At 49.9% G+C, this 18332-nt stretch overlaps 6 protein-coding genes across 6 annotated transcripts; 4 read left to right on the plus strand and 2 right to left on the minus strand.

Annotated features, from left to right (window-relative positions):
* Positions 1-306: 306 nt before the first annotated feature.
* Positions 307-1881, minus strand: PENARI_c006G04650 (PRKCSH domain-containing protein; the record flags this gene model as incomplete). The annotated part of the gene is made up of 2 exons (XM_022630305.1): positions 307-1704; positions 1768-1881. 2 exons carry the CDS (start codon positions 1879-1881, stop codon positions 307-309), a joined length of 1512 nt encoding a protein of 503 aa, XP_022489911.1.
* An 850-nt stretch (positions 1882-2731) lies between these two features.
* PENARI_c006G09578 (pirin family protein) lies at positions 2732-3841 on the plus strand (the record flags this gene model as incomplete). Its single annotated transcript, XM_022630549.1, has 1 exon — positions 2732-3841. The coding sequence occupies one exon, from the start codon at positions 2732-2734 to the stop codon at positions 3839-3841; it is 1110 nt and encodes a 369-aa protein (XP_022489949.1).
* A 362-nt stretch (positions 3842-4203) lies between these two features.
* rad7 (uncharacterized protein) lies at positions 4204-6539 on the minus strand (the record flags this gene model as incomplete). Its single annotated transcript, XM_022630247.1, has 7 exons — positions 4204-5231; positions 5284-5449; positions 5499-6032; positions 6079-6106; positions 6153-6188; positions 6242-6399; positions 6534-6539. The coding sequence occupies 7 exons, from the start codon at positions 6537-6539 to the stop codon at positions 4204-4206; spliced, it is 1956 nt and encodes a 651-aa protein (XP_022489826.1).
* A 259-nt stretch (positions 6540-6798) lies between these two features.
* On the plus strand, positions 6799-10027 carry PENARI_c006G04066 (DNA repair protein RAD16; the record flags this gene model as incomplete). Its single annotated transcript, XM_022630281.1, has 8 exons — positions 6799-8037; positions 8092-8200; positions 8258-8332; positions 8384-8442; positions 8491-8711; positions 8760-8806; positions 8855-8981; positions 9040-10027. 8 exons carry the CDS (start codon positions 6799-6801, stop codon positions 10025-10027), a joined length of 2865 nt encoding a protein of 954 aa, XP_022489901.1.
* Positions 10028-10446: 419 nt separating this feature from the next.
* Positions 10447-12328, plus strand: PENARI_c006G11373 (C2 domain protein; the record flags this gene model as incomplete). The annotated part of the gene is made up of 2 exons (XM_022630628.1): positions 10447-11213; positions 11263-12328. The coding sequence occupies 2 exons, from the start codon at positions 10447-10449 to the stop codon at positions 12326-12328; spliced, it is 1833 nt and encodes a 610-aa protein (XP_022489596.1).
* Positions 12329-12858: 530 nt separating this feature from the next.
* Positions 12859-16462, plus strand: PENARI_c006G01581 (putative ARF GTPase activator (Csx2); the record flags this gene model as incomplete). Its single annotated transcript, XM_022630165.1, has 4 exons — positions 12859-12922; positions 12976-13106; positions 13177-15029; positions 15079-16462. The coding sequence occupies 4 exons, from the start codon at positions 12859-12861 to the stop codon at positions 16460-16462; spliced, it is 3432 nt and encodes a 1143-aa protein (XP_022489734.1).
* Positions 16463-18332: the final 1870 nt, after the last annotated feature.

Consider the following 18332-nt stretch of genomic DNA (forward strand, 5'->3'; position numbering starts at 1 on the left):
TACGTATGCTCTGCTATTTTTCCCGCTTCACTGTAAACTTGAACATCAATTGATACTTTGGTTGTTTTCCCATCTTACTCCAAGGCACTCCAGTTGACTCCAGTTCTGGATTTATATCGCCCCTTTTAACATTCAATACTGCGCCCCCACACGGTTCTCCGGCAACTGGGGCATCTGACGTCTTTGGGCCATGAAGCTAACGGGCATATCTGCAACGCGTGGGCAACACAAGATGACTTCAAGGGATATATTGGAAATATTGGAAATATCGAAAATATTCAGATGTACTTGGTCTACTATACACTGTCATAGCTCATCTTTAAATGTCTCGCTGCCTTCGCCTTCAGACTTCTCAGACTGCCGTGCCGGTTTGCGCTCCTCAGTTGGCTCGGATTCTTGCTTCGATTTATGGCCTGTAGGCGGTTCGTCTCGAGATGCCGCATCCTGAGGCGATTTCTTCGAAGCTGAATCATCGTCCCAATCCTCATCCTCGGCGAGTTTGCCTTGGAACATGATCACGCCGTTGGTTTCCACGATTTCAAGCGTCCAATCTTTGCCATCCGCTTGCTCATCCAGTAACTTCTTCATGTCTTCCACCTTCTCCGGGTCGAGATCATACTTCTTCAGAACTTGCTTGGAGATTTTGCGAATTTCACCATTCTCGCGTTTCGCAACCACCTCCACACGTTCCTCACCCGCAGAAGCTACTCGTCCCTTTTCAATTTGCTTGCCCTCCATACCGACAAGCTTTCGACCTCCAACCTCGATCCCCCCGACAATTTGAAGTTCAGGCTGGGCGGCATCAGTATCGGCGGCTGCGTCGGCCAGTTGGTTAACTATGTACCACTCCTTAATAGCTTCCCATTCGGTGACTTCTTCAGGCATCAAAATCTCGCGGCATTCGATGTTATGCACCTCGTCCTGCTGCGGTGGCAAGAAAGCAATATCATCACATAGGCGAGGGGTATAGATGACCATCAGATAAGAGCACGTTGCAAGCTCCTTGATCCACCCGATGTGATCTGTCGACTGCGGGTGACAATGAAACTGCACCTCTACCTTGCGTTCGCGTCCAGTAAGATCACATTTGGTCCCACCACGGAGGTGCTGAACCAAGTATCGTGAGCCACCCTTGGCATGAAGCTCTGCTACATCGGTTTTGCCAGGTTGTTGATCTTCCTCGCCCTTGCCACCGGTGAATCTTCCCAATATGAAAGAATGGGTTGTCGTGTCTTCAATCGGTGGATAATGGGGGATACCACGACCGACAGGGAGTGCATGGAACTGCTTGATCTGCTTTTGGTAACAGAAGGAGTAGGACCACCAGCCGGAGAAATAGTACAAGCATTTGCCTTCCATCTCGCGTAGAAGCTCCAGACCACGATCTGTTGCACGAGCTAGCTCCTTCTGCTCTTCGACTTTGCTGTCACCTTTGTCTCTTGTCGTATTGCGGTCGTCTTTTGTGACAAGCGGTATCTGGCAGAGAAGTCGTCGATCATCAAGGATCATTTCTTCATATGCGAATGGAGTCAGATCTACCTCCTCTTGAGGAAAATCGGAAAATTCGTTTCGCTCCTTGCCCATGTAAAGCTGAGGGTTGTTCTGGTCATTATTAGGTTGTCTTGCGTCGGGGCTGGCTTGCGATTGGAGCAATGCGTCGGCTTGGGCTTCAAGGACATATTCCTCGGGAAAAGTCACTTGATACTAGTTACAGTAGAGTATTAGAATACAAGTAAATGCAGTATAAAGGGTCGCGATTTGACGTACTTGGGGATAAGCGAGGATGTCGTCGTTAATGTTGAACAGCTTTTTATTCGCGCACGCACTGGACACAGCACATGCCAACACCAGCCATGGTGAGAGTCTCGTGGTCTGACCCATCTTTCCGGTCAGATCAGAGAATAGTCAAAGGCCCTGGTGGAGTCCGGGGGATCCGAAATTGGGCCTCGAAGCTTCCCCGCGCAAGATGCAGTCGCAAGAAGCTTCAATTTGCAAATGGGGATGATTCGCGCTTCATAAGTTCCGTTTATTGCATACGAGTTTCGCAAGTTCAAAGAGTAGAGAAGGGTATTAGAGAAGGGTACGTCTACGCAGTAGCGTGTTGAGAGGTGAGAGGAGCTGCGTGGCCTTATCTGATAACGTGGTCCCTTTGGCCATACCGCAAAAAAAGATGTGTACTTGCTGAGTGGCCACACTGGCTCTATTCGCACACTTGTAATTCAAGTACCATATTCATAGTATATTAGATGTAGTCACATGTCACATGGACTGGCCTTATGGTACTTAGAATGCGAACAGTTGCACTGTTGCTTCTATTCAGGCTATAAATACATGTGAAATGGATATCAGAATCGTCTCTATAATACACTGAGATATATACACCTACTCCGCATACTAACACACTATATAAATATACAATATCTCTATTTCGTCTCATATCCTTAGACATACATGCACGTGATGCACGTGCCCGAGCAGAATGATTGAAAGGATGACCTAATCCTCTAACCACATATGGCTAGCCCCTGATTAGAGGTTGCTGACGGGGCATTTTGTAATAAATCCGCGAGTCATTGGCCCGAGATCGCTGACTGATGTCTTGCAAAGCAATTGAACATGCCAACCTTCAGGGCTTGAAGTATTTATGAGAATTTGACTAACGCTGAAATCCTTTCCTTAACATTCTACTCTTTTCAGTTTCCTGGATTGAAGTATAAAGATCCTCCCATCCATGAAACTCCTTCTGCCTCTTCTAATTTGCATCACAGCAGTCTTCTTTGCTTATAACCCATCTATCAAAGACTCTCTTGTCACATTGATCGACAGAAAATTTCCTATCCTACAGCTTCTTGCAAAGACAGAAGCTATTGTTCCTCAGATAACCGCTCTCAACCTGGAACAACCCGCTCCCATAGTCCTTCCCGTCACAGACATGGCTGTTCCTCGCGCAATTCGCCAAGTTTTCCTTGCCATTGAGCAAGCAGAGGGTGCAGGAGCTCGTGTGCGCCGCTCTATTGGTACTGCCAAGCTCCGCAATTTCAGTCCGTTCCTCATGCTCGACCACTTCACTATCGGCAAGGGTGCTGGTTTCCCAGACCACCCCCACCGTGGCCAGGAAACCATCACCTACCTGTTGTCCGGTGGCGTGGACCATGAAGACTTTGCTGGCAACCAGGGTACTATTGGACCCGGTGACCTACAATTCATGACTGCTGGTCGCGGCATCATGCATGCCGAGATGCCCCACGAGAATGAGGATGGCAGTCCCAACGTCGGTATGCAGTTGTGGGTTGACCTGCCCCAGAAGCTGAAGATGTGCGAGCCCCGCTACCGTGATCTACGAGCCAGTGAGATCCCCATCGCCAAGCCTGACGATGACCGGGTCACAGTCAAGGTCATCTCTGGTCAGTCACACGGCGTTGACTCTGTGCGCGATTTGGCCTACACCCCCGTCTGGATCTTGGATATCTCTATCAAGCCCGGTGGCAAAATTTCGCAGCCTCTGCCACAGGGCTGGAATGCGTTCGCCTACACCTTGGCCGGCGAGACTATCTTTGGCTCAAGCGACTCAACTCGCGTTGTGAAGGAATTTCACACTGTCCAATTCGACCAGACTGGTGACTTTGTCGAGCTCTCAGTCCCAGACAATGCGGACTCGGAATCTCGCATCTTCCTTGTGGCTGGCCAGCCGCTAGACCAGAAGGTCGTTCAGTATGGGCCGTTCGTGCTCAACACCCAGGAGGAAGTCTACCAGGCCATGCTCGACTACCAGACTGCGTCTAACGGGTTCGAGAGGACACGGGGCTGGCAAAGTGAGATTGGAAAGAGGATGGCATTCTAATATGCCAGATGGATGGCCTCAACGATATACTTCGTTTTTCATTTTTGTGTATTCATTAAGCAGTCTATGGCGTTTGGATTCAAGATATATCAGTTTGAATGAATGATTCTAAAGTCCTTCCATCTACAAGTACATGTAGTTGGTCTCTGTCACCTTTGGGTGGGGGAAGTGGGATGTTGCTCATAACCCTTTTACTTTTATCCATCCGATTTACTATAGAAGAATTTGGTGTATACATCTCAATTTGCTAAGACGGCAGCCTTCTCGATTTGTAATACGTATGCTATGTCATAGCCCACAATTATCTCTTGAAATGAACGATTGATGATAGTCTACCCTTTCTCTTCAGACTCTGATACCAATTAAATGGTTTCAGACTGAGTGATTCCATCGACTTTGAGGGTTGCACCCACAGTGCCAATGACGGCAAGACCTCTAGGGATATGGATATCACGGATTTTGAAGCAAGCAAAAACGACCAATCTCTGGAGCGATGGACAACATCGGAAGATGCACTGAGCAAGATAGTCGTCCACCGCGGTGCTGAAGGAGATATCGAGGTACTTGAGGTCAGGGTACTGTTTGTCCTCTGCAAACACCTCCTCGAATGCCTTGTAGGATACGTGACGGCAGGATGCAATGTTCAAGTGTTGAAGTTTTGAGCCTGAGTGCTCCATCAGGGCAATAAACCCGTTTGATGCAAGCCCAACAGGCTCCGGAGGACCGGTAGGATTTGACATGTCTACATCTCGGAGAGAGTGAAGGTCCGCATAGATAAGGGCCTGGTTGGACCACCCTTGAAAAAGGTTGGTCAATCCTTGGTCGGTGAAGGTTGCGTTCTGGGTAAGCCGAAGCTTGGACAAAGCATGGCAATGCTCGTGGATGTGCTGTAGGAGACGGTCATCGACAAGCTCAAACTCCTCAAGAGACAAAGTATTGAGCTGAGGCCCAACTGCGGCAATGATTTGGACAAGAGATTCAGTTTCTGCCTTAGTCTCTGGCATTGGATGTAACGACAAATGCTGAAGATGCTCGAGAGTGGAGATTGCCTTTAGCGTGTTGTCGCCGATTTTGGCAAGGAATTTCAATTTCAGACGCTGAAGGTTAGGACAATTGTTGCACATGACCATAGCAGTCTCATCATCAAAGGCAGAATCCAAATTCCAGAGTTTCAGACTCTGTAGCCTGTGGCCGAGCTTTATGAAAACCCGACGCCAGCAGTCATCGGTCACAAGATTTGGCCCATCTAGGTGAAGGTCTTTGATTTGCATATCACGCTCGATCATATAATCGAAAATGGGGTCCTTCATTGGAGTGGTGAAACGTAGATTGACTCTTGTGAGATGAGGCATAGAGGCAAGAATCTTGTGGTAATCATCCGTGCCAAGTTCTGGACACATGTAAGCATTGATTCTGGCTGTCTCGCGGGGGTTTGAACCTACTAGCACAGTCAAAGAGGTCAATGGACTTGTAACGAGGGCGCAAGAACAGGTTCAAAGTCCGAGAAGTCACAGACCGTCTTCTGGACAAGATCTGACCCAGACGAAGCAGCAACGATGGAGGCAGGTCGCCAAATTCATCAACATCGTGAATATGATCAGCGACTTTCTGGCACCAGGTTAGCATTGTGATAGCTCTTCCATGTCTTGGAACATACCTTGATGCACGTTTCCAACAGACTCTGAGTCCCATGAAGAGTCAAACCGTCGAGCAAGTTGGCTTGGTTTTGACGGCGACCGATGCCAGGGCCACGCTTCTTAGCAGGGGCCTTTTTCTCATCCCCCTTTTGCTTTTTAGAGCAATCAGCACATAGCAGACCTCCATTAGGACCGGTCTTGCTATATGCAGTGACCGTGAAGCGCTTCTCGCAAGTTTCACAGTTTTCTAGCTGGCCTGGCTTGGGTTGTTGCTTCTCATCGACCATCTGCCCGGCAAGAAAATCATCGTCATCATCATCTCCCTTGCGTTGCGCCTTGCGGCGTGCAAAAGCCTTGGTATTTTTGATTCTAGCAATGGCCTGTTGTCGCTTGCGCTTCTTGGTCACATCTTCTGGGGAATTGGCTTCTGGAGAGCCATTACTTTCAGCTGCACTGGGCGAATGAGCGGCTTCAACTTCAGGAGACTGCTGTGTAGCCCCTGTGGCTCGGCGGTCATAATCGTCTCGAATTTGCGCCGCCGAAATGTTGTTTGACTGGAACTTGTCAGTAGCGCTCGACAATAACCGGAGTCCAACATACAGCAAGGAAGTCTGTCAAAGCGGAGTGCCTGCAGTTGTCAGTCTCTGGGGATATATGTGGAGAGGGAAGCATACGGGCCCCGAATATTCCGTGCCTGTCGTCTTTGGGCCCTGAATAATGTTAGATAATAATACGAAGCGATAGAAAAGGGGGGAGGGAATACATCTTGATTATTCGGAAGTCACTGGACTCGTGGCGATTTCGCGTTTCACTTAACGCGCTCTTATCAGATAAGAGTGCGGAGTTGAAGAGTCGAGGTGAAAGGTGAAAGGTGAAAGGTGAAAGGTTGAAGGTGAAAGGTTGAAGGTGAAGTCTTTGAATCTGTGAATTTGTGAATGTCTAAATCTCTGAATCTCAAACCTTGGAAACCTTGGGAAGTTGGATCGGATTCGCCCGCGAAGAAAATTCTGGTTCAGGCACCGGCGCTGGATCGATCGATCACTTCTCCCTTTTACGTTCATCCTCTTTCCCTTCCTCTCTCTTCCCTCACACTCTCCATTGAATCTGCTCTTTTTCTGCTCCTTTGGATTGCAACTATTCTTTCATACTCACCTCCAGACTCCTGGACTCCCGGTCCTGCTACTTTGCCAAGTACATCATTACTTTACATTGTGTATATGGGTGCAGGCTAACAAATTCCTCTCGCTCAGTATCTCGCTCACGACCGGCATTGAACCCTCATTTCGTCGTTTCTCCACGCTTCATTTTTGTCCCACGATCATGAGACGCAGTCTGCGGCCCAGAACTACCATCCCCGATTCCGAGGATGATTCACATTTCAGCGAAACGTCATTGAGGAATTCATCGCCCCTCCGTCGATCACAGACCCTGCGAGTGGGTGGATCATCCCTTCCTCGATCTCAATCTCAGCGCGTTATCCAAGATTCCGAAGCGGACGAGACAGATTACGTCGATCGTTCAGATTCGATGGCCCCAGAAACGTCTGTCCCAGGCAATATTGCAGTGGTGGTGCCAGCGTCGAACAATGATTTACCCAGTGAATCGAATTCCCGAAGCTCATCTGAGAAATCGTCCACAGGATGCAATACACCAGCTACTAGCGTCGAAGCCACCGGCGCCAAGCTTCCAGCGCGTATCAATGCTTCTGATCGTGCAAACCAACTCCGGTCAAGCAAATTGTCCTTGGGGCTTTTTAAAAGAGGGACCAAGCGATCTACAGCTACCCGGGATGAAGATGATGGCCGCGAGGCCTCTGATGCTGCTCTGGCACATAAACTCCAGATGGAGGAATATGGTCAACCCCAAAAGAGACAGAAATATTACTGGGCTCCTATCGGCCAAGGTCAACTATCCTCTGATGAAGACTGCGTGGCGGAGGACGACGAGTCGACACTGGGTGATAGGACTGTGTCATTAAGTCCCGAACCACCGGTTTTACTCCGGGGAATCCATACAGGTCCATCGGAGTACAATCTCGCCGACCCTAATTATGCTCCTGAGAATCCTTTCGAGGAAGTGGTCAATGGTGCTACAGAACGTGATCTCAGCGATCCCTTCTTTGCTGACCAGGATCATTCCGATGAAGAAGCTGACCTTGACGGCGACCAATTAGTTGATTCCGACGAGGATCTTTCCCCAACTTGGGAGGAGCAGCGAAAGGCCCGTCGTGTGGCGGCCGACCGGAAGAAACTCGAGAAGAAACATCCAACAATAATCACCATGTGGGATGATCTAAAATCCCGGCCTATCATCGCGCCAGAGGAAGCTAAGCAGCCAGCCTCCATTACTCGAAAGTTGAAGCCATTCCAACTCCAGGGTTTGAACTGGATGATGCAACAGGAGCAGACCGAATATCGCGGCGGCTTGCTCGGTGATGAGATGGGCATGGGAAAGACCATCCAAGCCGTATCACTCATCATGTCTGATTTTCCCCAGCGCGACCCTACACTAGTCCTTGTACCTCCAGTTGCTTTGATGCAGTGGGTATCTGAGATTCAGGTTTGTCTTGCTGTTCTAGAATCACTCGTGGACTTGAACTAATAAATCCAATAGGAATACACGGATGGCAAATTGAAAGTCCTAGTTTACCATAATTCGGACCCAAAGGTCAAGAAAATGACGTCAAATGACCTTCGAAAATACAATGTTATCATGATATCCTGTTCGTGTTTTCGTGCGTTTGAATCATGATGGAACTTGAGCTAACCATTTCAACCAGACTCAAGTTTGGAATCTATCCACCGAAAGCAGGAGAAGGGCTTCACTCGCGGTGAGACAATGGTCAAAGCAGATAGTAGGTGTCGCAACATGTCACATCTGAGTACATGCTAACTTTATTAATCAGGCGTTATCCATTCTATTCACTACCACCGCCTCATCCTTGACGAGGCACACAGTATTAAAGTACGTTGTCCCAAGATAGTCGTTCTCATATCACGCTGACCTAATTAGCAACGCACTACAGGTGTTGCTAAGGCATGCTTTGCCTTGCAAGCTAACTACAAGTGGTGTCTTTCCGGCACACCTGTGCAGAATCGGATCGGGGAGTTCTTTTCTCTCTTACGCTTCCTGCAAGTCCGGCCATTTGCCTGTTACTTTTGCAAGCAATGTGATTGCGAGCAGCTACAGTGGACTGCCGATAAATCGGGTCGCTGTACAAAATGCTCTCACACGTATGGCTCCTCAAATTCGTTCTCGATTCTTTATTCTGACTTTTACAGGGGCTTCAACCATATTTCAATCTTCAACAAGGAAATCCTCGGTCCAAGTAAGACATCCCTCAATAATGGCATTCTTACAAGTCTAACTGTTCTAGTTACCGAGGGACGAACACAGGTAGAACGAAAAGCCGGACTACAAAAGCTTCGTCTCATCACAGACCACATCATGCTACGACGAATGAAGCAAGACCATACGTCCTCGATGGAACTTCCTCCTAAACGGTGAGTCACGCTTCAGCACCACATTAGAATTCCTCGGCTGACATTCCTGTCTTCGCAGGATTACGTTGCACAATGAATTCTTTGGCGAGATTGAACACGATTTTTCACGCAGCATCATGACCAATTCCACCCGGGAGTTTGATACATATGTCAGCCGTGGTGTCATGCTGAACAACTATGCCAACATCTTCGGCTTGATCATGCAGATGCGCCAAGTCGCAAACCATCCGGATCTTATCTTGAAGAAAAACACGCAGCCAGGATTCAACGTTGCAGTGTGTTGTGTTTGTGACGAACCAGCCGAAGATGCAATTCGATCCCAATGCCGCCATGACTTCTGCCGCCAATGTGCCAAAGACTATATACTGTCTTTCCAGGACGAGCAAAAATACGTTGACTGCCCACGCTGCCACATAACCCTTTCAATTGATTTGGAACAACCAACGCTTGCGCACTCGGAGGAGTCTGCCAAAAAGAATTCCATCATCAACCGCATTTCCATGGAAAATTGGACCTCGTCGACCAAAATCGAGACGCTCCTGTATGAACTCTACCAAGAGAGAAGCAAGAGCCACACTCCCAAGTCGATCATTTTTTCTCAGTTCACTTCTATGCTGCAGCTCGTCGAGTGGCGTCTGCGTCATGCTGGATTCAACACTGTTATGCTGGATGGATCAATGACCCCGGCGCAACGGCAGAAGTCCATTGAGCACTTCATGACCAAACCGGAGGTTGAAGTTTTCTTGGTTTCTCTCAAGGCTGGCGGTGTGGCTCTCAACCTGACAGAGGCCTCGAGAGTTTTTATCATCGACCCGTGGTGGAACCCCGCCGCGGAATGGCAAAGTGCCGATCGCAGTCATCGAATTGGCCAGCAGCGACCCTGCGTTGTGACTCGGCTCTGCATTGAGGACTCGGTCGAGTCTCGAATCATTCAGCTCCAAGAGAAGAAAGCCAACCTCATCCGGGGTACCTTGAACAAGGATCAGGCCCAAGCACTGGAAAAACTCACCCCGGAAGACATGCAGTTCCTTTTCCGTGGAACCTAAGTTCCCATACGCCAGATTCGTCAGTCTCATTAGCGATGTGCGAGGGTGATATTACCTTATACGACCTTCATGAACGAATATGTACAATTAGTTCTATATGACTACTCACTGCTCTCTCTTTTCTCCACAGTGAAGTACTATACGAAATGAAATTAGAAGAATGTAGATCTAGAAGGCTGATAGAAGAAAACCAGGCACACAAGCCAATGAACCGTGGACGTACCCCATGAGGTCATGCTTGGCATCTCCGTCTCTGCTGCCTGGACCACGCGGGTACTTCATTTGTAAGGCTGAAAGCTTGGCTCAACCCACTTGAACTTCCCTTTTCCCCTGATCCTAATTTTCTTCTGTCGTCTTGTCCGTTCATTTTTATCTTATTACATCACGGAGTCGTACATGACCACCTCTTACTTTTCTTCATGGATGCTCAACCCCGGTCGTTGCCTATCCATCCAATTGACAAATATGGCCCCAAGTTCGTCGAGAAGGCTGACAGGATACAACGCCGGATCACTATGAAGGATGAAAGGAAGCCCGCTGGAGGCTTCGATGCCACTCCGTTTCCGCATGCTCCGCCAGGCTATACCCTTAAAATCACTTTTCATCGCGCAAACGACCTGCCTGTTGCGGACTTTGGCAGTTTCTCCTCTGACCCGTATGTCTCTGCGCAAATGGTCGTCAACCTACCGCGCCGCCATAAACAGGATCCCCCGGTCAGATTTCGAACCCCAACCATTCGCAAGGACATGAACCCCGTGTGGGAATGCGAGTGGATTGTCGCAAACGTGCCAGCATCAGGTTTCCTTCTGAAGGCCTATGTCATGGACGAGGACCCCGCGGATCATGATGATAAGCTAGGTCTCGCATTCATCGAGGTGCCTGAACTCTCGGAGGACTGGTCAGGTTTCAAAGGGAGATCATTCAAGGTCAAGAAGCGCTTTGGAAGCAAGCGCGTTTACGTTTTCACTAATGTCTCTGCTTTCGCTACCGGACACCACAAGGAGTCCTTCTTAGTGGTCAGTATCGAATGCCTGGGCAGGACCCCCGGTACCGAGGGGTGTCAACTGTACACAATTGGCCCCAACCACTGGTTCAAGCACTTTTCTCCGTTGATCGGACGGCTGGCTGGTATCAAAGATCAAGTTCAATGCAAAGACGGCAGTGGGAAGGCAGTCAGTCGCTACAAGTTGGTTATTCCACCTCCCCCTATACTGTTCCACGCTGACAACAAACAGTTTCCAAGCCATTCAAATGCAGCTTACCGGCCCTGTGCCATCAGAACTCTACCACCGCTATGTGGAATTCAAGCCGTTCGTAGCGGGTATGTTCCAAGCGCAAAGTCTGCGAGGACGCATCTTACACAAGGCACTCCATCACCAGCACCAGCGCATCTACAACTTTGATCGCACGACCCTGCATGGGTCATTTGTGCGACCATGTCGCGAGTTTGCGCAAAAGTTCTTGGAGTTTGCGCACTACGGCCAAGGCGGACGAATCTTCACCTACGTTCTGACCTTGGACGGACAGTTCCGATTTACGGAGACTGGCAAAGAGTTTGGTATTGACATGCTGAGCAAGCACACTATGCATAGTGATGTGTCGATCTACATTGCTTACTCGGGTGAATTCTTCGTTCGCCGACGCAAGCATCGCCGTCGCCATCGCCCTGCTGGATCGCGCACTGAACGTGCTGAAACCATTACCGAGGTTGAAAACGAGATTCCCGCGGAGGAAGGCCAAGAGTCTGACCAGAACGAGGAGACTGTGGAGAACTCGACTGATCCAGCCGACTATGAACTTTTTATTGACAACGACAGTGGTACCTACCGCCCCAACCCAGAAAAGCTGCCACTCTTGCAGGAGTTCATGTCGTCCAACTTCCCTGGTCTCCACGTTTCGACCCTGGATTGCCAAGCGGATGCGGAGCGTATGGGCAAGATGAAGGAAGAGCAGCGCGAATTCAAACAGCATGAGGGCCATGTCATTACTTTCCTGCAACAAAGCAGTGCATCATCGCTGTCCATCTCCAGCTCGGATGAAGATGAGCTCAACGAACGCAGTGGGCAAGGTAAACAACGTGGAGATCTGTCCCGACGAGTACACGAGATGCGCGACCTGCGAGGACAGGTGATGAAATGGGTAGAAGCGGATGGACACGCAGATCGCCCCAAACACCGGTACTTCTCTGGTCGAGAGCGCGCGGCGTCAACTAGTGAGATTGAAGCGAGTCAGCGACCCGAAGCCACTCGAGCGATTACCACCAACCCCAATCACGAGGCCCCCTGTCAGCTCGTAACTTGAAGTCTCGGGAAGTGATGTTTCTATTCTTTGCCTTTCTTTGTTCTCGGTCTGGTACCGAGTCTCATGACATTCACGACAGTTGATACCACGAGGAGACTGAATTCTGTATACTCCCATTAATACCAAGGCCGCTTTGCGGAGTTCTCATTTCCTTCTCATTTCCCCCCAATCCTGCAATAGAGTCAGAACGAAAAATCGTAAGAAGAGAACAAACCAAAACAAAATACAAAACAAAGAAACCCACAAAATAAAAGAAGCTTTCAACCTACACATCACTGTTGGGGCGGTTGCCTGCTATTTGCGCATTTCTCCGATCTCGATCGCCCCGCCTCCTTCAGATCTTCGAGCTCTCCTCTCTCTCCCTTAGACAACCTTTCCTTGACGAATGACGAATTATTCGGCTCTTTCGCACGCTGCTTCATTTCAAAGGCCATCCGACTGCAGGTTCGCAGACCGTCGATGGCCATCGATTGGTCCGCTGCTTCGGTCCCTTTCTCGCGCCGTGACTTGATCCCTTTGCCTGCGCCATCATGGGGAATGTCGCCAGCCGTCTCGACGATGTGGGGAATTTGTTCTTCAAGGATCAGAATCGCTGTACGGTCGCTCAAGTCTTTGTCACGGTTCGATCTACTGATAAAATCTCTTAGTTTCGATCGCATCGGTCACGATAAGCAACTCCCGACGTCGTCTTTTGACTCTATCTCCCAACGCGTTCCCTGCGGCGAGGTTCGTAGCTAAGCGCGATGCTGGGGACGATACTCCGATCGAATATATCCAGGTATGATTGTACCGCAACCGCCTGAACCTCTGTTGCATCTAGCTGACCAAAGCCCCTCGAAACACTCTAGGATCCCGACACTTCATCCTCCGTTTCAGTACCAACGTTCATGCTACGCCTGTCAAATGACGAAGAGCTGATCTTCAATTTCACCTTCATCATCCGTCAGACCCAGACCGGCAATGCTCCCAACTCCGTCAATGGCGTCTCAACTACTCTACCAGAGGTGGCGGACACAAGTCTCACTGGGCTTACATTTGCTCACGCATCCAACTCGAAGGAACTGGACAACCTAATCACAAGAGAGTTCCATGCAAACCCTAACCTTCAGAATAACTCAAATGTTCAGTTGATCGGAGATTATAGTACCGGCGGCACTCCGTCCGTGTCGTTCGACTGGTGCTGGAGATGGAAACCACCAAAGGTGACGGAAGATAAAGGCGGGGGCTGGCGCAATAGCTGCAGCTTCTTGGATTACGACCAAAGGACAAACCGCCTGAATACCCTGGCGCACTTTTCGTTCTGGGTGCACAACTCTGTTCGCCTCCTGCCGAGTCCACAGATATCTTCGCCAAACCTAGAGCCACCCGTGCCTCCGCGTTCCCGTATCCCGTCTACTCAGTCTGTCCTATCTCAGAATAGTGACACTGAATCCTCCAACCCCTATCTTCCCTCGACTACTCCGCCTGAAACAGAGAATGCTCTCCCGCCTCCTCCACCGACCGCTCCCCCACCCCCACCCCCAGCCAAGGTGGACCTACCGCATTCTCGGGCTGGAGATGATATGAGTGGGGTAGAAGATGGCCCGCTATTCCGCGCGACCATGAAGGCACTGGAATTGAAGACAGGAAACATGCGCACAAAAATCAAGAAGGTGTTGAAAAAGGCCGAGGCCGCCCAACAGGCGCAAACTAGCTGCAACGAGGCCATGGAAGCATTCCTGGGCTCGTTGAATGATGCATCCACCTCAAATGCGAATGCCATCCAGCCCGCTCTAGATCATTATTTCGAAAAGATCGCTCGGCAGATTTTGAATTACGAGCAGCTAAACACAATCCAACTGCAAAAGCTCGTCATTGAACCCTTGATCAAGCTTTATCATAATGATATCAAGCAAGCAGAGGCCAAAAAGAAGGAATGGGATGAGGAGAGCCGTGACTATTATGCCTATGTCAGTCGGTATCTGGGCCAGCGACAGGATTCACTGAAAGAGAAAAAACGGGCCGAAAGTGACTCGAAATATCAAGCCAAACGGCGCAATTTCGAACTGAGGCGTTTTGACTACTCATCGTTTATGCAAGACCTCCACGGGGGTCGCAAAGAGCAAGAAGTCCTCTCGCACCTCACCAAGTACGCGGATTTCCAAGCCAAGAACTTCTTGGCAGCGGCACAAAAGGTCGAGGGCATGACTCCTCAACTGGACGCTCTCATCCACGAGGTGAACCAGGCAGACAAAGAGTTTCAGTTCCAGCGGACTGAGCGTGAAGAGAAGCGCCGGTATCTGGAAAAGAATAGTAATCCATACCTCGAACCCGATGCCACAGTGACCGGGACTGCGAATTTGCCTTCTGTTTCGGCAGGAACGGTCAACAGTGGTACCTCTACTGAGGTTGAGTTAGGCCGGGCGGATAGCACAGGCTCGCAGCTTCGAGGAGTCATAAGCAACACTTCGTCAGTCTCTTCCCAGGCAAATGCAGGATCAGTTGTGTCGTCATCTGGGGTATGTGCCCCTGCATCAAACCCAGCGTCAGCTGGAAACACAGGCCAGAACCGCTTCAAGGGTATCCGTGATCTCGAGGAACAGAATAGTTTCTCGTCTGATCGAAGCGGGGGCCAGCAGCGAAAAGAAGGCCTCCTGTGGGCATTATCTCGTCCAGGATCGCACATTGATCCGAAGGGGATTAATAAACAGGCATGGCACAAGTAAGTACCCACTCAAAATGGCCCCCTTCTTCTTCTAACATTCGAATAGGTTTTGGATCGTGTTGGACCAAGGGAGATTGTCCGAATACAGCAACTGGAAACAGAAGCTGGACCTCCACATGGAGCCCATCGATCTGCGTATGGCGTCTGTCCGCGAGGCTCGCAATGCAGAACGGCGATTCTGTTTTGAAGTGATCACGCCTCAATTCAAGCGTATCTACCAAGCCACGTCCGAAGATGACATGTCGAATTGGATCAGGTCTATCAACAATGCGCTCCAGAGCGCCGTAGAAGGCCAAGGAACTCCGCCCCCACCCCCTTCTTCCAAGGATTCATCCACCAGTCGGGACATTGGGTCCGTTCTCACTGGGAAGAGTTCGTCTGTTTCTGGTCACCACTCTTATTCGTCCAGTTCAAGCAATGCCGGCGTCAACCGACGCACCACAGTCGGGGCGCGGCCGAGCTACGTCCGCCACGACAGCAACAGTTTTGAAGAGAACCCCGCAAAACTTCTGCAGGTCGTACGAGATGCAGACCAAGGTAACAACTGGTGCGCTGACTGCGGATCATCTTCCAAGGTAGAGTGGGTGTCGATAAACCTGGGTATTGTACTCTGCATTGAATGCAGCGGGATTCATCGGTCTTTGGGGACGCATATATCCAAGATCCGCTCGCTCACATTGGATGTGCATTCGTTTTCGAACGATATCGTCGAGATTCTCTTGCAGATTGGCAACCGCGTTAGCAACATGATCTGGGAGGCGACTTTGGACCAAACACTCAAGCCAAACGCCACCTCTACACGCGAGCAACGTCTCAAGTTCATAACCGCTAAATATGTTGACCGATCCTATGTTGAGGGTCTTCCCTCACCGCGCTCTCGCTTTGCAACGCCTGACGAGCACCTTCTTGCTTCGATCAAGAAAAACGACATCCAAGGTGTGCTCTACGGCCTTGCCCTTCGCGCTAATGTCAATATCACCGACCGCTCCCGCAACACCCATGCAACCTTCCTCGCTCTCGCAGCAGCCGAGCCTGCATCTCCGGGCTCCACACCGGTGACTCTCTCCGCTAGGTCTAGCGCAAAGGCGATCCCTTTCCCGATCGCCGAGCTTCTAGTCCAAAACGGTGCAGAGATCCCGCCCCAACCCCCCTCCATCCCGCTCTCCCCCGCAGCCCAGTTGTACCTCAGCCAACGGACTGCACGGTCATCTGCATTCAGCACCCCTATCCCGCCGCCCGGCCGGGCCACAGCTGCCGACACCTTAGGCTCTCTCCCCACAATCCGCGGCAAGGACAGTGTTTCCTCTACCTCACATACCCCCACTCTCGCAGAAAGCAAGGAAAAAGACCGAGAGAAGCTGTCCAAACGAGGCAGCGCCGGAGCCCGCTTCGCTGGGAAGGTGGCTTCGCTTGGCATCGATCGACAATGAGCACCCCTCCGCGCATTTCACTGTCTATATCCGCTTAGCACATCGGCTGCGCGCCTAATCGTAATTATATCAGGTTTTAATGAGCTTCGCATGAAAATTCCCGTCTGATGACCATTTCCCCCCTGTTTGTCTGGCCTGTGGTGTTGTATCCTCGGCTTGGTTTGTGTCTTTTGCTTTTGGGTTCAGGTGCAGGATCTTTCTCTTCTGTCAATTCTTGATATTGGCTTGGAATACCGTCTTACGGGGATAGTTTCCTTGTCCTAGAACGGAATCTAAAGATGGGATGGTTTTAAAGTGTTCAGCCATTGCCATTCTTTCCAATACCCGTGATAGTCCTTCGTTACTAGTAGTCCCATGTAAAGTTTCCTGAGAGAATCTTACCCCATCAAAACGGTCGACTTTCGGTGCTTTTTTTAGGCCAATATTCTTTAGCCATGCTTGAGCAGGGTGTAAAGAGTGATGCTTATAGGTAGCCAACTATATACCTATCATTGTTTCTAGGGGCGAAGGTCGAAGAGTCTTGCGAAGCACAGCTCCCCGATGTCTTGTATATATGTATATACTGAGTCAAAAGCTCTATACTGCCTAGGTCTGTACCGAGTCTCACCCCGAGTCTCACCTGAATCAATTATAACTATGAGGAAATATCATTGCCTAAGGCCGCTGTAAGAGCTTTGGTAGCGCAGTTGATGTTAGCGGCTCAGTATCCAAGTCACACACCATCCCCGCAACGTCCATGAGCTGGCATCTACTCGAAGACACGTAAGTGCTCTGTAGAAACAAAGCTGCCTAATAGTGGCAAGATCGCGGGCCCCTAAGACCCAGCAGCTGACGATAATCATGGTCCAAACCTGTAAAGCCGTGGGGCGTGGCGTCCAGCGGTGGACAGGGGCCACGGCCTGCAATTTCCTATGGAGATATGGAATGTGGTCCCTGACAAGGTAGATCCATATGTTCTACTCCGTCAATTGGCTAGGTAGGGTTTCCATTGTGGTGGCTGTGGAGGGAGTAACAGCGATCTGCCAGATTGGGTCTAGGATTGACTGTTTTGATACTGGAAAGACATTGCTCGTTTCTGATTCCCCATCCAGAAATGGGGCTGTGTTGATTGGTCGGTCACTAGGACAGGATGATAGGCGGTAACAATGACACCGTAGCAATCAGATGTGTACAGTATACAGAGTGCTGTATTCAGGTATCAGGATGGTCCCATCTGAGCTCAGATTTCTGACTGGAGATAGTTCGGTCTTCGTACCTGGAGAAAGTGTGTCAGATGCTATGGTGTCATACTGAAGATGCATATGTAGATCAACAGGTGAGGTTAGGGTGTAGGATATCAGCAGGTGACGTCATACATGCCTCAGGTGTCTCCCAAAAGCTACGCCACTTACGATCCCTTGCATGTTTAGAAGATGCTAGAAGAGCCCTATTGTACATGGAGTGCGTTTATCACGCAAGTGGCCCTCCACTGCGGCGTCAATCATAAACCCATCCAATTCGAGTCCCAGACTTTAAGTCGCTTTATATGTTATGTTTAGACAAAAGGGCCCGGAGAAAGACTCCGGAGTTCCGTGACCAACGAATCCGGAATCACGACTGTATATACACCCATGTAAGATTCCCATGCCACTGGTAACGGCCCGTGTCTCTACGGGTTGATCGGCACATGTAAGGTACCTTGGACTTGAGAGACATATCTCCACAATGCACAGTGAGTGTCTTGACGGGCTGTTTTGGGCGACGCCTATTGGTCTAGAATGAGTATAGACCTAGTTGGTATGCTGTACATTGTAGGACATGATTTACAGGGCTCTAGTGCATGTGATTACAAACATATACACGCAAAGGAAACCCAAGGATAATGTACACT

Source organism: Penicillium arizonense, assembly GCF_001773325.1.
Source record: "Penicillium arizonense strain CBS 141311 chromosome Unknown PENARI_contig006, whole genome shotgun sequence".
NCBI lineage: Eukaryota > Fungi > Ascomycota > Eurotiomycetes > Eurotiales > Aspergillaceae > Penicillium > Penicillium arizonense.